This window comes from Mus caroli, unplaced genomic scaffold, assembly GCF_978045245.1.
Source record: "Mus caroli unplaced genomic scaffold, Mus_caroli_1 scaffold_14, whole genome shotgun sequence".
NCBI classification, from domain to species: Eukaryota; Metazoa; Chordata; class Mammalia; order Rodentia; family Muridae; genus Mus; species Mus caroli.
The window spans coordinates 28252423-28276820 of NW_028227269.1; the positions used below are offsets into that span (position 1 = coordinate 28252423).

General features: G+C 41.4%; 1 protein-coding gene across 2 annotated transcripts in view; it reads right to left on the minus strand.

Moving 5' to 3' along the window:
- Positions 1-24398, minus strand: part of Sntg2 (syntrophin gamma 2) — a 206478-nt gene that overhangs the window by 123836 nt on the left and 58244 nt on the right. The window contains exons 2-4 of one of the 2 annotated variants that reach the window (XM_021179140.2): positions 14008-14145; positions 8908-8964; positions 8753-8810 (exon numbers count right to left, since the gene is read on the minus strand). In XM_021179140.2, coding sequence (XP_021034799.1) covers positions 8753-8810; positions 8908-8964; positions 14008-14145 — 253 coding nt within the window. Of the gene's footprint in view, positions 1-8752; positions 8811-8907; positions 8965-14007; positions 14146-24398 lie in introns of those variants that run through there. The other variant, XM_021179141.2, reaches the window with a different exon arrangement.

Below are 24398 nucleotides of genomic sequence, written 5' to 3' on the forward strand. Positions count from 1 at the left end.
GAAACAATCCCATTCTAATAAAATGTATGCAAGACCTTTATAGAAAGGTGTGAAACTTGCTGCCATTGGAGGAGTGGGACATTTTGTGGCTCTTTCTTAGTATGACTGAGGTTCACAGGCAGCCATCATGATGATCATGCAACCTGGAGTCTTGAAGAGACAAGTTTTGTCACATGTACTCCAGGTGCCTCTCAGGATGGAAAAGAAAGTGTCCAAAGTTAAATGTCCAAGTGGCTCAGCCTGTTCGCATGAGAAGCTGGTAGAATTTCCTCTTATGACATGGCCACTTACAAAATGACAGCCATGTACTTAGTTCTAAGTGGCTGATTCTTGTACTCTGTGGCCACTCTGGTGTTAGGAGGAATGAGAAATTGTTATCCCCTTGGGTTTCGACACATTCTGCCCCCAGCTTTAGATCTTGTCAGCCATTTATTGCTGCCTGCCTGTAGCAAGCCTTTACTCAGAATTCCTAAAGAGAGACAAGAAACCATAGTCAGGAGAGGGGATGCTACTTGTCAGAGTGATAGGCTGAAAAGAAAAAGCAACATCTTCATCAATGGGAGTAAGGCTCCTAGGCTCTCAGAGAATCCAATAATCGAGAGAACTGAGGAACATCTGCAAGCCTGTGTAGCTACCATGGAGCCAACCCATAGTTTTCCAGACAGGTATGGAAGACAGCTCTGATGGCTGTTACTACACAAAAAATTTGGGCTCTTCCACTAAACCCTCTTCTACAATGAGGCCATTAAAGGAAAATAGGGCATTAGATTTCTCAAGACCCATTTGAGTCCTTAGTGTGCCTTTCCAGGGACAGGAAAGTTCTTTCTGGTCCTGTAGAGGTCACTTTGGCATGTGACAGAGCCCAGCACACCTCACATGAGAATCAAAGGCCACCAAATATACTGCACACTGCAATTGAAGAGATATCTAAGCTTCCATCTTGTTAAATTTATATATTTTTACATTTTATTTATGTGTTTTAAGTGTATGAGTACCCTATCTCTACGTATGCCTGCCTGGCAGAAGAGGGCATCAAGTCAAATGGTTGTAAACCACCATGCGATTGCTGGGAATTGAACTCAGGACCTCTGGAGGAGAGGCCAGTGCTCTTCACTACTGAGCTAAATTCTAGCCCCTAAGTTTATATTTTTATGATTATATGATTGAGGCTATTTAACATAATATGTATTTGAGATGAATATATATATGTGTATATATATATATATATATATATATACAGATAAAAGCTAAAATGTATATATGTGTACTAATATACACAATATAGCAAATATTAGATAAATAGGTGAGAATAAGTAGATAAAGGAGGGGCAGACAGAGGAAAATAAACAGAAAGATGGACTGAGGGACTAACGATGAATTCACAGATGATCTAATGACAGATGAATAGATTTTCATCTGTGATTTAGTACAGCTTTCCTCACTATGCCATGAACTTCCTGGATAATCATCTTACGCTGTCCAACTCTGTGTGCTGAGGGCCAGCAAGGTACTAAACACTCATGATGAAGTTGCACAAGGAAAGGAAGGTGGACAGAGAGAACTCACAAGGTTACTACAGGCTGCTGCGGGAGCTGCACCTGTCCTGTGCACTCATCTTTGCTGTTTCTGCTGGCTGTCTTTCTTCATATCATTAACAATGTAGCAAACTCCCATGTCAACTTAGACATTCCTATATGGGGTAAATGCTATCTTCCTTCCTATATGGAAGGAAGTAAAATGATGACAGGCATGGTGGCTTCTGAGAACCTCTATCTGTAGGGGTTTATCATACAAAAGTTACTATAGTTTTACAATCAGAACAAGGAGAACTTTATGGTGCTATTTCTAACATTTTCATTCTAGTTAGTAACAACTTTTAACAGACATTGCTGACACATCTTTACTTACCACTACACATTTTTAAAATTAAAATGAGCTACAATGCATAGTGCAGTAGCCTGGAAAGACAACCAAAGGTCATGTCCTATCTCAGTGTGTTACTAGCTCTTTTGCTTGTCTTCTACTTGATTATGTATCCTCAACTCCCAGATCTGTCTCTCATGTTGCTCCCAATAGTCTTCAGTCAAGGACAAAGACTCCTTGTCCAGTACCAAGCCATATTCTGAGGAAGGTGAGCTTGGGCTCTGTTCCCCAGTTCTCTTCTTTTCTTCTAATCCACAAAACTACAGCACAAAACCACACCATGTGTTGAGTCTTCTATGTTCCATGTTAAATAAGAACAAAATAGACCAGAGAGGAGGATAGCTTGAAAGACTGGAAACAAAATGGGAAGAACTGTCCCTCCCTGAACACAAGCTAAGAGAAGATGGCTCAGTGGTGCATATGGGGCAGTGATGTCCAAGGGGCAGGGTGTTCAGGTATCCTAGAGAGTCTAGTTGAAGAAGGGAGGTCTTGGGTGGTAAAACTTGAGAGGATGCATATAAGTCAAACACGCCCCTGTGTTTTCCATGTTCTCCACACTAAGAAGATAGTCTTTTTCTTCTGAAAGGACAATTTAGCCTGAAGCTAAGGGTAAAGTAAAAGCTCTCATAGTAAGTCATGGCAAGTGAGCTACCTCAACTTCTCAGGGGATGAATTTGTGGTCCAACTCTAACCAGAGAGGCAGAAAATAAAGAAGGTGATGTGGTTTCTTTCTTAGGAGAGGGAAGTGGAGTTGCTTGGTAATAACACACATTTCCCTCTTAAACCTGGAATAAAGATTTACCACCCTTCAACCCAGACGCCCTACTGCATGCATGAGACAAAAGCCTGAAGAAATTCTCATGGGCTAAAGGCAGGCAGATACATACCAACACCATTATACACAGTGCATGTCCTCCTTGGTTGTAAAAACGAATGCTCTTTCTTCAAGCCACTGAAGACTTAACATATTTTACCACCATACTCTTCCCTTCTGGATAAACTATGTGATTCCACAAAGCATAACCCAGAACCACAGGCATGGAGGATGAAATCAAGTGTCTGGGCTCAAGCTGCACTAACCAGGCTATTTTACCATTTCTCTTTTTTCAAATACTCATGATAAGGAAAAACTCAAACCTTTAGGGAATGTGTGTACATGAAGAAATAAAAAACAATGTTTGAGGTAAGTAACCATCTTAATTACTTTTCTGTTGCAGTAATAAGAGACTATGACCAAGGTAACTCATAGAAGAAATATTTAACCTGGGGATCATAGTTCCAAAGTGAAAGAGCCTAAGACCACCATAGTGATTAGTATGACAGCAGGCAGCAGGCAGCAGGCAGGCATGGTGCTGAAGCAGGAGCTGAGAGCTTACATCTGATCAATAGTCACAAGGCAGAGAGAGCTAAGTGGGACTGACATGGGATTTTGAAGCCTCGAAGTTGGTCCTTAGTGTTGTCCTTCCTTCAACAAGGCCACACTTCCTATTCCTCCTTAAATAGCTCTACTAACTGTGGACCAAGCATTTAAATATATGACCACACGGGCCATTCTGATTCAAACCACCAATGATCTAGTTAATTAATTTGAGGTTGTCAATTCTGTATTCAGTTAAATAACTAAAAAATCAGAATAATCTATATGTGAGTAATTCTGGACTTAAACCTAAGGTTATCTGAAATGCTGCTCTAAACCTCTGCTCTATCGATGCTACAAGATATGATTAAGTTAAATATCACTCAACCTTACAAAACAGTAACCCAGAAAGGGAGTAATACAAAGGATGTCCAGGAATAAATGAAAAAGAAGCATAAATATTAACTATATCAACAGCAGTGTTGTAAGGGGGTTGTTCTCACTGCACAGAGTTGTACGAGACTGCACAGGACAGTGAAGCCAGAAACCAGGGATGGGCATGGAGGCAAGGGCTTGTCACAGTTGCTGATGTTCATCCTTGGAAACTCTTCCAGGTGTCTATGCTTCAGTGCCCTCATCTAAAATATGGGGGTGATCTCAGCAGGAAGTCGTGGGATCTTTAGAAGCCCCTTGATGAGGTGTGGAACATGGAAGTGCCTGCTTGAATTTTAAGGTTTTTCTTTGAAATAGACCCACATATAACTATTGTGTTTTCCTCTCCTTTTATAATGTATTCTATAGAAGCAGGTTAGTTTTCCCACTGCTCTCAATACCAATGCCAATGTTTATCATAGAGTGAATGCTAAGAGAAAAAGGAAGAGAGGGAAGGAGCAAGGAAGAAAGGAAGAGATGAATGGAGCAAGGGCTGTAATTATGCTAGTCATGGATGTTTTGCCTGTTTGATGGAGTTTTTTAATTACCAAATGAATCAGTTACAGACATGTACAAATTTGATTTGACATAGGTGAGAAATCAAAGGAACTACATTTTGTGATGAAGTTTTAATGCTCTTAAATTATTTTCAAGATTCCTTTAATAAAATATGTGATGATAAATCTTTCCCTCATGATGTCAAAAATCACACCACATATTACTTGGGATTTGGGGAAAGAGATGCTCTGAGTAGCATCTGCTCTGTGGATAGTCTCAGGGTCATCTGGTCCCCTAGCCACAGGATGTCCAAACCTGCAAGTCTCTGGGCCTCTGAGATCATAGTGGGGCCTGGGTTGTCCTCATCTGAACCCTAGGGGAGGTCCTAAGTATGTGTTCTAAATTCTTCGAACTTATGACATTCATGTAAGGTATAATCAGGATCTGCAATTGTGCTACATACACACTCAGTAGCTTGCCTCTAGGATTCATGTTCCATGCAGAGGAGATGAGAAAGATTGTCTCCTACAGGATGGGAGAGTCAGAGCCGAGTCCACAGCATTCTTTCCTTCTCAACTCCTGTGTTCTCTTTCAGCCACATCCTCGGCATCATCTCTATCCATATGTGTCCTTAGAGAGTTGCCTTGGTTCCATCGATTCAAGTTAAACCCTTCTCTATCTGATTGTCCATCTCCACTGTTGCCCTGTGGACCTAAGCATTATACTCCTCTGGACAGCTCATGCAATGGACATGGGATACTGACTTCCTGCCCTTTCCTTCACCTGACTCCACAGGGCCAGTCAAGTCACTTTATCAAAGTAATTGTCACTCACCTGTTTCACAGGGTGCTTACTCTCTGTATTCCTGCTACCCCGGTTCCCTCTCAGCAGCCTACACTGCATCCACAAAGGGCATCTGGACCCTGATCATTTGCTCTCAAGCACAGCAGAGCACTGCACATCATTTGCCTGGGTAACCTTAGCCTGCATCGGATGTTCTTACTGCTGTGCCTGCATGCACTCTCCATACAGCAGCTGCATGTTTTTAACGTGCAAAACAAACCTTACCATTTCACGTTTCAAGAGATTTCATGTGGCACCTCTTAATCATTAAAACAAAACCATTACTTACACAGTAAATTAATTTTAAGATATCTTGTTCTCTTACTCTCTCATGCCATGTGGTTCCTATTCTCTGAATGGACATGGCAGGTGAATTCATTGCCATCGCTTCCAGCTGTGTACAAGTCCTGCAGCAGATAACTTCAGCCTCTGCACTAATGCCCCAGAGAGCTATTTGTTGAACAACACTGGACAAATTCTTGGAAATATAAGAGAACTCCTGATTTCGAATTCTTCTTTGATCCAGCAGGTTATTTCAACCTTGTTCCCAAGAGCAAGACAGAAGAAACAGCCCGAGAGGCATCTGCAGTTAGAGAGTGAGAACTGGAGAATGCTCTTAGTCTGTAGGCCTTCCCTCTAGGGATGCTGAAACACCTTTTCAAGTCAGGATGGGCATCTTGCAGCATGCTGGGATATAGACAACTTCTCTTGGAATAAGCAGGTATTCCCAGCCTCTATGTCTCATTCTGATTTCTAGTTTTCCTACCCAATTCCCAGCCGGTCTGAAGGCTCCATACTTCATTGAATGATAGTGTATACTTTACATGTCCACATCTGTGTGAGAATCATAGGCACTGTCTCTCCTGTCTGGGAATAGCTAAGCATCTGATGCCTTCATATATTAGTGATTAGTGTACCTACTGCTGTGAGGCCAATCCTCCAGTGCTCTTGCATCATTGGGCATTAAGTACTATACTCTCTACCACCTTCTTCATGTGGAGGGCATAACCCTCTGTCAGCCTCACATAGAGATCCAAGGTGAGCCAGCACTCCTTTGCCTATCACCTTGAGTCTGTCTCATACATTAACATATGAACAAGTGAGAATAAACCCTAACCCTAACTGCATCCAAAACACTCATCTTTCCTTTAGACATTTTATATAAAATACTACAGGATGTCGGAAATAGAAGATAAAGAAAATGAAGACATGAGGGAAGGTGTCTTTGAGACACTCCATCAAAGCCCTGAGAAGATCCTGTAGGAAAGGGCCCAGGGCAGGATAACATGGTCAACAGATTCTCAGATTTGGATGTTTGCAGCAATGGTGGCTGGCAGATAGAAAGAGGCATGTGAGGTGACACCACTTTCATGTCAAGCCTGGCTAGACTGGAGGAGTTAAGTGAGGGGCCTCCAGAGAGCTGAAGAAAAGGGTTCTCTTATTAAGAGCACTGTGCCAGTGTGCCACACTCTCGACAACTAGGTCCTGTGCCCTCTGACCACACACACCCAATCATGGTAACCAAGCAACAGGGATTCAAAAAACCTCTTGTATGCCCCTCTTTTCAAAACCACAGCTTCAATTCCACTTTTCAGTTATCTCAGGCAGCCTCCTGCACCAAGATTTTCTTTCTTAATCGAGCATAAAATTCTCCATGGACTTTTATCTGTTGCTTAGTCTAATTCCTTTTTGAAGCATTTCCTATCCACAAGTAAAAGAATGCACCATTGAAAAAGAACTGATAATGTTTACAAAGATTACCTATATAGAGAGAAATGCACACGAGCAATCTTCCTTCAATTATTAATCAGCCAAGCAGATGGTTGACAGGGGCGCAGAAGTAATTAAACAGCTAACACACAAGAGAATTGATTTATTCCTCGCTTATAGAATTTTACTTTCAATGCGCCAGAGCCTACACTTCTGCAAAGCGTGTCAGCTCCACAATTACATTTGATAAACAACACAGATTCTGCAGTCCAATTTAACCATAGCATTTGTTTCTAAATGCTTTTAAAAATCTCAGAAAGAATGATTATTTGATTCTGAGAACTGTGTAACTCTTTTGCTTTCCTGCTTGCCAAGGTTAGAACTCAGCTCATATTTTCTGATCAAATGAAATGTCTTGGTGCCACCAAGGGGGCGGGGAAATATATGCATACTAATATGTGTGCTTCCATTTTTTTCTATCCTGACCCACAGGTGGTATCTTCCATCCTCCTGCCTCTGGGGAATGCAAAAAGCTGCATTCTTAGGCTTACTGGCTCTCAGTTCTAATTAGATATCCTATCTGCTATAAGCAGGGCTTATCACCTTGTTCAGAAACAGGCAAAGTGTATCCCCTCATTGACTCCTAAATGTCCTAGGGTGAGGACAAATTTTCATGTAGATTCTAGTTTTATAATGAACCATTTGAACACTCATCTCTTTCCCAAAAAATGTACTTAAAGGTATCAGAGGGCTCCATAGTGCCTCTGAAAATTCACCTCTTGTTTGAACTGTCTGTGCAACATTTCCATGCTGTCTGTGATCTCTGTCAGCAGGTTGAAGGGGTCTATGACACAGACTTCCTGAAACCTCTGCCATTAAAGCACTCCACCTACATTCTCCTGTGCAGTCCAGACCAAAGCTAATTGTATCAGATCAAGTTGGTTGGGTTCTTGGTCTAGTACAGTCAGGTGAAATGAATGAGGAGGTTTTAAAAGACACTTCAAGTTTATTGTCCTCTCCATGCCCTATGCCCTTTGTTTCCAACAGGAACAGAGTCAGGGGCATGGGAGTCCATGATGGCTGGCCAGCCTTAGCTTTGGTCTCAGTTTGAGATGTGTGAGCTCAAAAAATTGACCACCTGTCCAAGTGTCCTGATTTACATCCTTTTCAAATTGAGACATGTTAACTCCCAGATGACCTTTCTGCAGGGGATCTCCATATTAGCTCCACACACCAGTCCCTAGGGATAGAGCTCCCCAGGCAGAGGGCTGGTTTGGGATGACAAAGCTGGAGGAAGGACAGAGGAGACTGTTATGAGAAGCCAAGGGCAGCATGTCCAGTAACAAAGTCATTTTGACATAAAAAAAAAAAAAAAACCCTGGTTTGCTGAAAATTACATGTCCCTTAAGGAAGCCCCACTCTCAACTTTTCCTGTGTGATGCTATCCTCTAATCATTAGTTCGTTGTTACTAATCAAGGCTGGTACCCCTGTGATGGGCTGATGTGATACTTAATGCCATGATGCCCATGTATCTTGGTTCCAAGCAGTGGATTTTCATCGCCCTTCTGGGTTACTCTTGAGTATGTCTGGAGCTCAACAATGGGTATGTTATCTTCATGCCTATTGGCTCTTACCAGATATGCCAGTGGACACTATGGGCTTTCAACCTACATTAAAGTACCCTTAGTTTTAAACCAACTGTAATAAACTCATTCCCCAGACCTGTAGTAGTCGTAAGTGCTCTCTGTAGAACTGAGCATATAACATAGTAGATTGTCTCTTATGGGCTAGCAGGGTCAGCATAAATAGAAAGAGCAGCCAGCATGGAACAGATGACTAAACACATCTTCTGAAAAGACCCACAGCTATAGCAATGAAGTGTAGCTTATAGAATGCAGCCAAATACATGTGTGCTAATTTCTAACACCTAAAAAGCCATTTTCTTACATTGATTACAATTTTATCCCTATCACTGGAACCAGTCTTACCTGCTTGGTCTTTGAATATTTTGGATATGACGACGGGGACCCCATGCTCTGCTCCTCCCTAGAAGACAGAGATGTGAGAAGAATATAGTTATCAGGTCTGCCACTGAGGGCTTTGGGAATTGAGGGGCAGAGGTGGCAAGAAAACGAACTCATACCTTGATACTTAGGCCCAGGCCACCCACAGGTTGTCTGCGAAGTGTAACAGTTCTGTGCTTTAAAAAATTTTAGGAAAAAAATAAGTTTAGGTCACAATGCAGTATCAGAGAACACGCAAAAAGAATGCACATATAACTTCCCAATTAAAACTTAAGCAATTCTTTATATGAACTTCCAGTCTGGCATTCTCCAACCTCTGCAGTAGCAGTACCATGGCCAACCTTCCACCAGTGGTCTGCTTATGAGAAAACCAGGTCTTGTTGAGGCCATCACTAGAACGCTTCAGAAAATGACTCCAGAGCAGGTTGACTTGTTGCCTTACCCTCGTTATTACTGTGACAACAGAGGCCCATGGGGACAATGCCCATGTCCATTCTCCAAGTGGGGGAGCTGACTCCCTTGTGAAATTGTTCTCCTAACACCAGCCCCAGAAGGGAGATCCCCAGCACAGACCTCTGCCGTTTAGTCCAACTGAGGCCATCAGGATGCATCCCAGAAGAACCAATTTTTTTTTTCGTGCCCCAAATACAGGTGGCTGGTAACATTTAAATCATTATGTTAATACTAGCTAAAAATATAATACACTTATAATCAGCAATACTCAAAATCTTATCTCTTACCTATGAAATTATGGTCATTCATTTTGCCATGGTCTAAACTGTGTTGGAAAGGACAGGTGAGATGTCTGGAGTACAATAACAAGCAGAGAAAATATTTCTTCTCCTATAGTACTTTATAGGAACCATAAAAATCATACTTTAGCTGAAAAGAAATAACATTTAGACTAAAGGGCTCCAAAGATGTTTAAAAGCAAGGACAGAGGCTGAAGGACAGGGAAGGACACCTGGGGACCCTGCTTTGTCCTGGAATTTGGGTACCACAATAACACATCAAGCCGGTAGGAAAAGCTGCTGTGGCTTTTTTGGCAGGTGTGATGTCCTCTACAGCATCCCACATCAGCCTGTAAATATAGTCTTAGGAAGGATTATGTCTGTTATAAGATGGCTAAGTTCTAGCTGGATGTGGTGGCACACATCCTAAGAGAGCTTCCCAGAACAGCAGGACACAGAAGCTTGAAGACATTACTCCCCACACAGTTGATGCCTTATATACGTGGTAAACTCAAAATAAAGAAGCCAAAAAATTCAGACTAAACACAAGTCACAGGATCTACAAAGGAAAGCCCTGCATAACATCATAACCGGCAGTATTATATTTTTTTTACAAAGATCGCATGTGTAAGCAACGAACTCTCAGAGCACACGGGGAAAGGACTACATGTTAGAAACCTTAGTGTAAGAATGGCCATTTTCATTTTCCTAATCGAGCCTACATTCAAGTGAACCTGGCTCTCATCCCAGACACATTGTCAGTACTTATCTGAGAAGCCAAAAGTGTTGTCAGCCACGCTGCAGCAAGAGAGAGCAGCCACACGGTTTTAAATCACATTCATCACAGCATTAATTACAACATTCAGGATCACAAAGCAAGCTGAGTGTCTTCGGATGAATGAATGGACCACAGTGGAATACCAGCTAACCTTGAACCGGAGGGAAGCTACTCATCTGCGACAACATACATGAACCACGGAGTATTAGTCATATGTTGAGACAGTTCAGGCAGGGAAGAAAAATATGTCATGATCTCATGAGTATGGCAGGTACCTGGGTTATAAGGTGCAGATGTAGCAATATTGGTCCGAGGCACAAAGTGTGAGCTAAAAGACAGGTAATATATAGATAGGTGTGGTGGCACATGTCTGAAATTCTAGCACCTAGAAGATACAGGCAGGAGGATTAGGAATTTATGTCCATCCATTGGTTACATGGGGGAGTTTGAGCCCAGCTGTGGCCACAGGGAGACATTGTCTCAATAAAATACAAACCAAAAGGGCTAAGTTCTGGAGCTCTGACTACAAAATGTGTGGATGACAGTTCACAATGTTGTATTGTACACTTGAAGTTTACTAGGAGAGCAGATCTTATACTCCAATACCAGTCAGACCTCCACACACATGCAGGAACATGCATGCATGCATACATATGCATACACACACAATATAAATACACAAAAAATATATATTAACTTAGTTAAAGCAATCATTTCACAAAATATATGTGAGTCAAATCAGTACAATGGACATCTAAATATATGAGATTTTATTTGTAATTTATATCTTTTTAATAAATCCGATAACACAAAAGTTGTTGTAATAATGGAGCAACCCCTATTAGGGAAAAAGTCTTAGTTAGGGATTGTGTTGTGATAAAATACCATGATCAAAATTAACTTGGGAGGAAAGTGTTTATTTTAGCTGCAGTTCCAACATCACAGTTCATCATCCAGGGAAGTCAGGGTTTGGACTCAGGCCAGGACACACAGACCTGAAAACAAGTTTGAAATCATAACAAAACTTAAGTTTGGAACTTCAGAAGTGAGGGTCATAGAAGATAAGAAAGCATCTTCTAGCACTTCAAAGCCACCTTTGTACTTACTGAAAAGATGTATAAAGTACAAGAATTACCTATGTCGGAGAAGACAGCTGTCTTAACACATTAATAGTCAGCAGGAAATGCCAAGGCCCTAGTGCCAGTTGATTGCTAGGAGAGGGCTGGGCTGAAACCCGAGTGCAATCTCTTCTAAAGGTCATTTCACACTACATTGTGGGAGGGGCATGAAACACAGTTGAAGAATTCACTGAAGTGCCCCCACGGAATACATCCACTTCCAGGGGGAAAGTATTGACACATTTCATCATCCCTTCTGGGTCTGTTCCTCTGATGAGTAAGTGAGGGCCTGTGTGTGCACAGAGAGGAATGCACATTTGTCGTGGAATGTCCAGACTGCCCACTGACAGTGGTCAATCATATGACACATGAGCCTCATTTGACTCCTTATGCAGCTCTGGGCACTATAGCCTTGACTCCAACCAAGGTTCTTTCGGTCAATATGCAAGGGACTTAAAAAAAAATCAGCCATTTTTATTTGAATATTCTAAATAGATTCCCTTCACAAGTTTATAGGGCAAGTTGACAAACTTATTAGCTTTATAGAAGATTAGAACAACATGTTTAATAAGCTTGAAAATAATAAGTGTATTGTTACACACAAATATGCAACTTTATAGCTCACAGAAAATATACCTTTTCTGGGTTAGACGTAGAATGTTCACAGAAATGCTCATAAATTATGGCACAAGGGCAACCTCAATAAATTCTGAAGGGTCAACATCATAGAAAGGTTTTTGACCAAAAATACAATGAAGCTACAGAAGCTGGGAGCAAGGATTTTGGATGGTCTTTTCACAAAGAAATGATGAAGATGAAGGGTAGCTTAAGCATCCTAAGCTGGTCAGTGCACAGCATTGAAAGAAGCATCCCATGGTACCCATGAAGCTGTACAGTTGTAACTTGCCAAGCCTCCTCCCCCTCAACCAAAGACTCATGTCTGGAAAATGAAAACAACCAGCTGGAAAGGTATAGGAAACACTTAAGAGAAGGAAGTAATAACTCTAGAGGAAGATGTAAGTAAGTCGTTAAGTACAGCAAAGAAAATTCAGAAGCAAAGCTGAACATAGGGACGTTTGGAAAAGGTTAATAAGGTAGATTAACTGCTGGTGAGACCAAACAAAATGATGTAATAAAACCAAACCAGACAAGAAATTAAAACGACAGGCAGAACAGATTTAAAAATTATTAAAACAATACTCTGAAGATCTACTATGAAACACTAATACAATGGAAAGCATAGATGAACTGGAGACCTCTGCAAAAATGAGAAACTCTTAACATTGTCAAAAAGTAAACAGAGCATCCAGAACGCCCACAGAGAGTAAAGAAGCTGAGATCCCAGCCTGTCCTTCCCTCAGCCCCGGGTCCCTGGGGTTACAACTGAGTCCTGTAAAGCACAGGGGGAAAATATCCTTCACTTCAGAGAAGCTTTGTGAAAAAAAATCTAGAAATACTGATTCATTTACTGGAATAAATTTAATTATCACTCTAATGGCAGGAAAAGTTATATGTGCATTTTACTTACAAACATAGTTAAAAACAATCTCAGATAAAACATTAGCTAATTCACTCCAGAAGGTTATTACATATAATCATTGTTGGGGATAGGGATGGCTCAGTGGTGAAAAACTCTTTCTGCTCTTACAGAGCACCCAGATTTCACTCCCAGCACCCGTGTGGCTGCTCACAACTGCTTACAACTCCAGTTCCAGGAGATCTGATGCTCTCTGCCACTCCTGCTGTGGGCTGTTGCGTGTTTGTGGCTCACATGAGCATCTCTTGACCCACAATGGGTTCTGTCCTGATAATTCTCTTGACCACAGTGATGAATCCATGACTGGGTTGCTCTGTGAAGCAAGAGCTCTCATAATCCAATCTCCTCTAAATGACTAGTTCCACTAAACTTTGATGGCCAAGCTATGTGAAGAACTCTTCATTCCAAACCATATGGTGGTTAACTAAAAGCCAGAGCCACTTTTTTTTTGTTCTTTTGGACTTTTGAATATTCTTGCTCTGTGCATCTTACTATCTTTGAACTTGCTATGTAGTCCAGGCTAGCCTCTAACGAACAGAGATATATGACTATTTCTGCCTCCAAAGTGCTGGGATTAAAGAAATGTGATACCAATTCTTAAAGTCCATTCCCAGCCAGAGGTGTCCATGCTAAGCAATGTGCAGAAATAGGTAGATCCACTGGGCTCACTGGCCAGTGTAGCCAAACTGAGGTGTTCTGGGTTTGGAAAGAAACCCTATCTCATGAAACAAGGAAAAAAACCTAGGATGACTTGATGTCAACCTCTGGCCTCCACACACTCATATGTGTACACTACACACATACACATATACACATGTGTCTACCAAACCTCCTCCACTCCCACATACAGTTAATAAAATGTGGAGAAGGATTGAGGTAGAAACACAAAAATAATATTTAATTTTGTAATGTACTCAGCTGGTACTTGCAGACAGGTAAACTGTAACATGCAAATTTCCCAAGGATCCTTCATGAGCAGTAAGTTATGAAAACCTTCCCTGAAGCTCCTGGACCTGGATTGGTGTGAGCCATGCCCTGGAAGCAGGAACACTTACATTAGCACCAGGAGGAGCTCCCCCGATGCAGACGACATCTTGCTTTTGGATAGTCAGCACCTCTTTTGTCAGCTTCAGGCGGACGTCATAGGCATTTTCCAACCCCTCATCATACAACAAGGCCAGAGCTGTTTTGGTCTGTGGATATAGAGTGAAGATGTCAGCAAGTGAGTGCACGAGCTGTCAGCCATGACAGATGATAGGTGCCTCCTTTCTTACCACCTGCTAACCTGTGCACATACATTTCTCTTCATGTATGGTAGAAACTCAACTGATTGACAGATATTTCTTGGACATATCTCTCTGTAAAGCTCCATTTTCTTGGTACCCCCCAAATGCTGTTCGGTTTTTTTCTGACTTCATGAGCCACACTTCTACATCCTCAGACCAGAGGGAATGGCTAACTAATCCTTGTTCCCATTTGCAGAAGGTATTCAGGGTAGCAGGGCTACCTCAACAACTCCAGATGGGAAACTACAGGACATTGAGAGTCCTTCAGGGTCAGCACCCAGAGCAATGACAACAGAAATCGAAAGAACCTGTCCAGCAGCTGCAGCCCATCACACAGGGGCTGCCACCAAGAAAAGCCACACCAGGTGACTGCCTTCTGAGGAAAGGGCTCATGCTAACGGGGACAAGTAGGGCACTCAGCTGACATGAAAAGGCATAGAACCAATTCAGGTAATGTCAATATGTCAAGCACACAGTGACATTAGAAATTAATTTTTAACAAATTCTTTGACCCAAGTAGCTTGTACCAGTGAGTTGTCCTGGTTAGGACAACCACTGGGCACAGAGACTCCAGGAGTTGAAACAAATGGAATTCATTCAGAGGAGAGAAGAGTTATCTAGGATGAAGGACAAAGAAAGGGTGCTAGCCCTTCAACATGTGAATATGACATTCTAAGTATACATTCTGTGATGCTTAATCTCTGTGGCTAACTTGGCTAGATGGAGAGATGCCTAGGAGAATACAAACAGACTGTAGTGCCCCTGAGGGAGCTTCTAGACACAACTAGGTTAGACCATCTCCAAGTTGGGCAGTGGTTTCATTCATTGATGGATCCAGAAGTTAGACTACTGGGGACATGGGACTGTGGAAGGTGCCCTCACTGGAGGAAGTGGCTCCCTGAGGGTATGCCTTTGAAAGGAACATCTTGTCCTGTCCATTTCCTGTTCTCTCTCTGCTTTCTGATGACAGGATATCATCCACATGCTACAGCTCCCAAGATGCTCCATTCCCCAAAATGCTCCAATTCATCATGGCGTGAAGCAACAGCACTGTCATATAGTGGTGACTCAGTGTAATCCTCCTGCCTTGTGAGTGTTTTCATTATTTTTTTCACAGCTACCAAGAAACTGAGGAATACACATTTAAATATTATATGCCATCCATTTAAAAGTTTGCCAAGGAGATCGAGCAGAAATCAATAAAGACCTGAAATGGGCCTTCTGCTGTCTTCCTTTTTCCATCTGAACCAGGTAATGCCAGTAAAACCAGCTCCTTGGATGTTAAAAAAAAAATTAAAAGTCAGGGACAAAACCAATTTGGAGATAATTAAGCTTTCTAAGTCAAAACTATAATTTCATTCTAATCACTTTTTCCTACGAAAACATCCACTTATACCTAACTACAATTAGCTTGCCAGAGATAATTGTGTGCTTTGACATAAATATGATGCAGCATCCAGGGAATGTGGCATGTGCTCCTACTGCACCTCTGCAGACCCTGCCCACTCTCCTCAGAAAACACACCAGTGTGGTCTAGATGCAAAATAATGAGGAGACTGTAGCTGGCACCAAATCCAGGCAGGGTGGAGAAGGAATCTGCTTTCTTCCTGCCCTATTCCAACCCAGGACTCTTACCACTGTACCATGGAAGCCAGCAACTAAACTTTTAACTAGATAACCACAGACCTTTCCCTTCACTAGTGCCCCCAAATAAAAGTTACCTTAATCTGCTTCTTTGAAGTAAACTTAGGTTTTTCTCATTCAGGAACAAAGAATTAAAAACCTAATAAAAACAGACCCCTATCCCTCCCATGGCTTTCCATCCTGGGGTAGACAGTGTCATTGTCCAGGGTCTATGTGCTCTATATGGAAACATACCTAACCCTCTGTAGCCATAGGCCCCAGTGTTGTTCTGAGCATTTAACTACACCTCAGTGCCAAAGGAGTTCTTTATTGTGACTAGGGGAGCCTGATAAATGCTGATCCACATGGCCTCATTCTGTTGAAAAATACAAATTGACCCAGGAGTCTCCACCCCACAGGAAAAGCAACATTCTGCACTGCTCTGTGGGCTTTGGTTTCCTCCAGTCCATATTTGTTCCCACTTCAGCCGTTCAGTTATCCTGGGGGCTACCGACATTGCAATCCTATGCCCACCTGCTCTTTACGAGTCCCATTCAGCCCCACTTTCACTTCCTGATGGGTCAGCGCCTAAGGTGACACCATCACATGTTATATCCCTGAGTCTTGCTTCCCTTCTCTACTCTGCTTCCTTGAGACCTGCAAAGAGTGAGTTCCCCATTCCAGGAGGACCCTATTTACTCTGTGTAAGGTTCCTGCAGCTGAAATCATTATTGCCTAGGACAGAGAAATGTTCTTCTCCCTAGTGAGATCAAGGAAGAAAATCTCTCTCCTTCTCTTTCCCTCTTTCTCTCACTCCTGAATCCATGCCCCATCTCCCTCTGTGTGTATATAGTCTAGTGTACTAGGTTAGCCTGACTTAAAAGCCAAAATACATATGCAACCTTTCTATGCCAAATTACCATATATAACAATGTGAATATACATCAGACAATAAGTTAATATGTATAGTCATAGGATGTATAGTCAGGGCAGAAAATGAACAGTCTGTTAAATTGATTAAAAGGACAGGAAATGCAAGTCCCAAAAGATCTGAAAAATTAACTTCCTAGAAGTTAGCAATAAATGATCACAGATAACAGAATAAAGTCACATTTATGTGTACATGCAAGCTTGGGTGTTAAGATACACGAACTTTACCAAGACAGGCGTTTTAGAAACAGTAGTCTAGATAAATGTAGACACCTTTTAAGTTTTAAGCACTCATTGTTTGCTATTGCCTATTTAAATCAGCAGGGTTCGAGTTCAACCTACCCTGTGGCAGTTGATTCCCTTTCAAGTACTTTTACCGTAGGCCTCTATAAATTTAGAGAAAGTATACACATTACAGATTTCTTATTTACTTATGCCTCTGCACATATCTCTTATGGATGTATCTGTCACAATAGCACCAGAAGCATTTAGTAATTCAGACAGAGAACATGGATGTCTCGAACATCCATGATTAAAAGAAGCAAACACAGCCTTTCCATTGCTCAGTGTATGAAAATGGGCACAAAGTACAAGATGAATCTCCTGATTCATTCAGAACCGAGTATGTCTTCAATGTACTGCTGCCATTAAATGCATTAAATAATGCCTATCAGATGCTGTGAGAAACTTGAAATCAAACAGTTACTGAAACACAGAAAGGAGAAGAAACTCAACTGGTCACCATCTCAGGCTCTGCAGGGTGGGGAGGGGGAGACATTTTAGTTTAGACATCATTTTGGAAGCATAAGCCTGAGGCAACTCAGGTGACACACTGTTTCAGAGAATTCTAATGCCCTAGTCACATCCACACAGTTAAGAAAGCTCTCCAGAAGTCAAGACCTTGTGGTCTTGCCAATGGTGAGGCCAGCCTGGTGAATGAGCTGATGCCTAGCAATGTGTGTATACTCCAGGGTAACACCTGGGCCGCTGTTTATTCTGTTTCTCTTCATGTTTTGATATTTCTGAGTAGCAGGCACTTGAACTTGGCATTTCTGTCCTTGGTAACATAGGCTTGAGCAACCCCTTTTGCAGGTGCAAGAACTGCAGTCTGCCAACTGGGCAGTAGCCATGAAACCATCCAGGTCCATCCAGGTCCTGGGATTTGTTCTCTGGAGCTCCCATTAATGTTCACAGCATAGTTACAACATATCAACAAAGCATCGAAGCACAAACCCAAAGTATCTGGCTGGTTCACTCTGTGAACCTGAACAACAGCACTACAGGTCCATTCAGTACCTACATCCTGACAGATTTCAGCCTTATAGCCAAATTGCAACTGTGGAGAGGGGTGGCACTTTTACAGTGTTTAAAATGATCTCTTCATTCTAGCTCAATATAACCAGAAAGCAATGATCTATCTGAGTCTAAGAATCCAGCAGTGATCAAGAGAGAAGGGGCTGCCATTCATCCTTCAGGTGGGTGCACAGGCTCCATGCTTCTACTGAAGTTGCTACATCCACTAACAAAGTGTCCGAGAGTTCTGTGTCTCTGGCAAGTGTGCTTCGTGGCCATTTGACACCTGTAAGCCAGGGCTACTTCTCACCAACGATAGTGCCATTTCTATCAACAACTGGACAGTGAGAGAAGAACAACCCCAAGGAACAGATTCTAACAAAGACACAACATGTTCCTCGCCTGTTTCATCGCCCCAAGCTGTACAGGCCCAGCCAAGCCACAGTCCCTTTTCAGGGCAAAGTCTGAAGAAACCTGTAACTTTCAGCCTGGAGCTGGCTGGTCGCCATTTTTCCCATCAGCTCCAGTGGCAGCTTTTCCTATTCCATGGCCATTGCCACTGCTTTAGAGCAGGACTCAGAATAAAGAGTTCTGTTGCCCATATCTCGGGCATTTTGGAGAATGTAAATTAGAAGACGTGACAATGATTTCTCAGCTACTTCAATACTTCATCTGTTGCATGTAGATTTAAAAGCATGGTACCACCTTGCCCAGGAGCTGCTATGCTATGCTATCAGCTTCTCCCTATGTTCTACCCAGCATAGTTCTGGGGACCATCACAACCAGCCCTAACACAGATTCCTTTTGAATCTGCGGGTGAAAGACGCACATTCAGCCTTGTTACTTTAACTTGCCTGCTAACTGCAATTGCTAGAAGAAAATACCTCCCACCTGGAAATGTGGACCCTTACCAACTTATTATCTCTGTTTTTCCTCCTGGCCCAAACATAGTGGCTTGTTCCAATTAGCCCCTGCCAAACATCTTTGGCAACTTGTCCATAGTGGAGGCAACAGGTCCTAGCTTCCCGCCCCCCCCCCCCCAAGTCTTACATGGTTGCTGTGTCCCCTTTCCTCCAAAGCAAGGCAAAAAAAAAAAAAGCCCTCTCTCTTTCCTTACATCGCCTTTTCCTCTTGGGACCCAGAAGTCCCACCTGTACCTTCTACTCAGCAATTGGCTCCCAGCCTTCTTTACTACAAGAAAAAAAAAATCAAGAACCAATTAGGGAACTAGACCTTAGTATCAGACATCTCATATACTGTGGTGCCTTTGCTTGCTGTGAACTGAAGTTTCTGGGGATGAGCCACATTTATATTAAAGACTACTAAGCTAACTGGCTGATCAGAACTTAGTGATTGTAAGGAGTTGGATGTTGCAAACCCAGAGCCAAATCATCCAAATCATCAGGCCCCTCAGTAGGCGTCACGGTCTACATCTGTTTTTGATTATCCGACTTTGACTACCATGAGGTGGGTTAACAGCAGGTTCACAGCCTCAAAGCTAAGGATGACGTCAGACAGCATCTGAAACCCATAGCAAACTTCCCTGCTTGGCTTGCTTGATGGTTCCTCTGGTGTGTTTGAAAACTGCCCTGATTTATAATGTTCTGTAACTATAAAAACATCAGGAATGTTGTTACCACATTTGTATTTGGGGTAAACTGTGTGTGAGTTCCTGGGTCATCATTTCTCATATTTGGCTCTAACATAAACAGTCTCTTGTTTCCCTCGAGGTGAGAGCCGTGTTTTGTATCAACACAACATTCAGCTTACAATAAAGTGACAGTTTTGTTGCAGCGATAAATCTGTAAGTCACTATTTTAGGGTTAAGGCATGCAGTAGTTTAAGAACGTTGGCATGCAGACTGTTAGATTCATAAACATCTTTGTGCCTCACTCCATAGCACATTCCTTACTATGATGTCATAAAAGCTCTGATCACATTGCTAAGCATTTGACACAAGAAATTGGTTTTTATCTTGTGTGTGTGTATGCTTGTGTATATGCATAATTAGCATGTGTGTGGGCACACACAGGTGTGAATCTGCATGTAGAGGCCAGAGGAAACTTTGGATGTTGGTCCTCAGGTGTTTTGTCCACCTCCTTTTAAGACAGGGTCTCTTATTGGCTTGGGGCTCACTGATCAGGCTAAAATTGAGTTTGACCTCTACCATTCAAGTAAAAAGTTGGGTATATTGGCATGTATTTGTAATTCTAGCAGCTAGGAGGGAGGGACAGGTAACTTGCTACATATTACTAGTCACCCAGACTAAACTACTTGGAGAATCCTAGGCCCCAGTGAGAGACCCTGTTTCAAAAAACAGTATGGACAGTATCTGAGGAATGACATCAGAAGGTGACTTCTGATTTCTATAGACATAAGCACAAACATACATACACATATAGCTCACACACATATACAAAATCAACGCATGTGTGTGTAAAAGTAAACAGAAGGGATATTCATATGATGAGTAAAAATTAAAATGTATTTGAACCAACACTGGGTGTACAGGATGAAGTGCCTCATGTTAGCACTGACATAATGAGGAGCTGGTCAGATGAAGTTGTTACTATTTAGTGTTAGAATAAGATCATTATTCCTGCAGCTTAGTCATTGACATATACAATATATACTACAAGATTGTTTATATGTGTAATTTCATTTAAGCATTTTTATAACCTCTAGGATTTATTCTTCAGTAACTGGAATACCAAATCAAATAGAATTTCTTAGCACAAGCCAGACTTCTCATTAGTGACCTTGAGGGGACTGAAATCAACAAGGAATTTGAAGGCCATTCCAACAGTGACCTCAACATCATTATCTATTTAAGTAATTATCATTTAAAAATCCACTATATAAACATAAGACCAAAACCAAGGGACATACAACAAATAGTAAAGTCCAGGGTATGGCTCTAATCACTTTATTATCATCATATTGCATCATATCTTATCATATCATCATATCACATCATTATTGGTGTGTGTGTGAATGTTCATGTGCTTGCTATGGTACATATGTAGAAGTCAGAGGACAAGTTTGTGGAGTGAATTCTCTCTTACTACCTTTACTTGGGTTCCAGGAATCAAACGCAGGCCAGCAAGGTGGTGTTAGGTAACTTTTGTGTGTGTGTGTTGTTGTTTTAATTCTTTCATATATTGCATCCCAACTGTAGTTTCCCCTCCATCCTCTCCTCCAAAACCCACCCCAACCCCAGCCCAATCCACTCCTCCTCCATGTCCCTTCAGGAAAGGGCAGGCCTTCCAGGGATATCAACCAAACCTAATGAGCCACCTCACTGGCTCACTCAAACCAGTTTTCAGAGATAATTTCATAGCAATAAATCTCTACATTAAAAGGAGAAAGACAATATAAGTGTCCTTAAATAATGCTCCAAGGATATAACAAAACCTGAGGTTTATGTAAAGAATAAAGAAGAAAACAAGTAAGTAAAATAGAAATTATAAAATTCACAAAGAAAAAAATCAATAAATCTAAGAGTTGGGTTTTTTTTTTCATCTTCTTTGAAAATTAAATAAGCCTTTTGCTAGACTGAGAAGAAAATGAGGGAGAGTCAAACCCTGAGTGAAAAGTACAGGTGTTTATTTTAGCCGCACAGGGGAGAGCGAGCCATGAAGAGCCCATGACAGAGTGAAGCTGACGGTGAATGGAAGTGAAGACATTGCACCACATACCACAAAAATAAAACCACAAGGGCTAAGAAAACCACAGACCAACAAGTTGAGTATCCTAGAGGAAGTGAATACATTCCTAGAATAATATACCTTAATCTGATTTAATTGGGCGTACATGGGAACCTCCGACAGAACAACAGTCAACAGTACTGATCCAACTAAGAAGAGCCTAGAAGCAGACGGCTTCCCAGCTGAATTCGATCGAACATTAAAAGATGAGTTAAAGTCCCCATTCTCAAACTCCCAAAATATAGGACTGGAGGCAATTCCTCTATGCTAGAAGGCTAGTTTAGTGGCCAGTATCACCTCACACCAAAGACCAACTACACAACAAGGGAATTACACATATATTCAACATTGACACATAGGTCCTTCACAAAATATCATCCAACTAAACTCAGTAATAAATCAAAAACAGCACAGGTTGTGGGCCAAGTGGGCTGCATCCCTGGCATACAAGATGTAATTCAATGTACTATATCTAAATAGCCAAAAAAAGGTAAAAATCACGTGATCATCTCAGTCAATACAGAGAAAGTATTTTCTAATTCAACATCCTTCCTTGATTTAAACAATATCAACAGTTTGTATATACAAGGGCTTTCTCTCAATAGAAGCATTAATGAAAATCCTCCCACTAACAACAACTATTGGGAAACTGAATCAGAGTTTATGGTGGGGAAATGAGAGCTTCTTGACTATGGACATATCTGCCATGTCACCCAGTGGTCTGGCAATGGAAGATGTATCACAAAACAACCTCAGAGTGCAACAGCATAATTAATAATGATAACAATAATAATAATAATGTGCTTGTAGTAAACTAAAAAAGTCCACACTCAAAAGGAAACAGTGAAAACAAGAAATTACAGACTGAGAAATGATGTAAAACACACAACCAATATGGAAGTAACATGAAATTCACATACAGCTCTTACAATTCAATCATTAAAAACAAATAAATGGACAAAATACAAAGCAAAGGTCCTGAGTGGGTGCTTCCTCCAAAGAAGAAACAGGGTGACCAAGAAGTATGCAGAAAGATGCTCAACATTATTTACTTGGGGAATACAAGTTAAAATCAGGATGAAATGCCACCTCTCGCTCAGTTCTACCCCTACTATCAAAGTCAAGGGAGAGGGCAGAGGATTTAATCTCTGGTAGAGCATTTACCTAGCATGCCCAAAACTCTAGCTAGGTTCAATCCACAACACTGAAAAGGAAATAAAAAAGTAAAAACAACCCAAAACCTGAAACATATCTGCCATGACACCCAACCAACCCCCCAACCTTTGCACACTGCTCCTTAAAAGAAATTACCATGTCACAATGACAGCAGCACCCTCATACTCATAGAAGCATCTGTCTCAAAAAGCAAAAACAACCTGTTTCTATCAATGGATGAATGGATAAAATATTCATGTTATATGTATATATACCTAAACATTATTTTAACTTAATAAGAGAACCTGTCATTTGCTTTAACACATATGGAAGACATTGTGCTACATTTTGTTAAGTACATGTAGAAATACGCATGTGACATTGTTTCATTTATGTGTGGAATCTCAAAAATAAATACATCAAACACAAAGATAGAACTATCAGGAGTGCTACAGAAGAAATGGGAAACATAGGTCAGGAGACAGGCAAGGCAGATAAGGGGCAGCATAGAGACCATGCTCAGAACAGCATGATACTGAGATTCTGTAGGTGAGTATATTCCAGCTGCTCCTACAAAGCTCCTCATAGGGTTGCCCTATGAGATGGTGGGAATGTCAGCTTGCTTCAAGGTAACCATCTCACTAGTTGTATCTTAAAAGCTCATTTGACATGCCTTCAACACACAGAATAAAATTTATTTAAATATATTCAAATACATACTCTGAGATAATATGAACTATGTGTTATAAGGTGCACGCTTTGGAAACTATTGCCAAATTTAGAAATGAAATATTTTCTTGGCAGATAATTGGCACTTTTAAACTGTACAAATCTATAGCAAACGAACATCATCACATAAGGCAAGACATACCACAGAAGGTAACTATTAAGCAGACACCACTCCCTGTTTTGACAGGAGACTAATTCCCTGTTTGGCATCAAGCAATGGCTGCATGGGTTATATTGGTACAGCTCTGTGGACACTATATCTCCATGTGGCTGGGGACAAGGCCAATTTATATCCTGTTTCAACATAATTATGAATTGCCTCCTCTGTGTGTGTTTGAACAATCACTTGCTCAGTAACAAAGACAGGAAAGGGGCTATTGAAGAAGAGGTCTGGTTCCTACTTCCCAGTGGACAGGTGGTGAAGGAACACAGCCACCCTTCTATGTGATTGTACTGTTCTCAAGCTCAGGAAAGGAGGGTTTTCTCAATGGTACTGAGGTAAACTGGAGCTTTATATTAAACTCCTGCAGAGATGATAGGCGTGTTCCTATGTTCCCCTTAGCGACCTCCTTCCTGCCAATCAGCTTCATTTGTATGAAATCCCAGGAATGTTCCCCATGTTTTGTTTTTGACCTGGAATTTCCTTTGTTTTGTATTTTTGGGAAGCATGTTTCTTATAAACACTGTAGGGTTAAATCCCTGCATCAGAGCCATTCTTGTCAA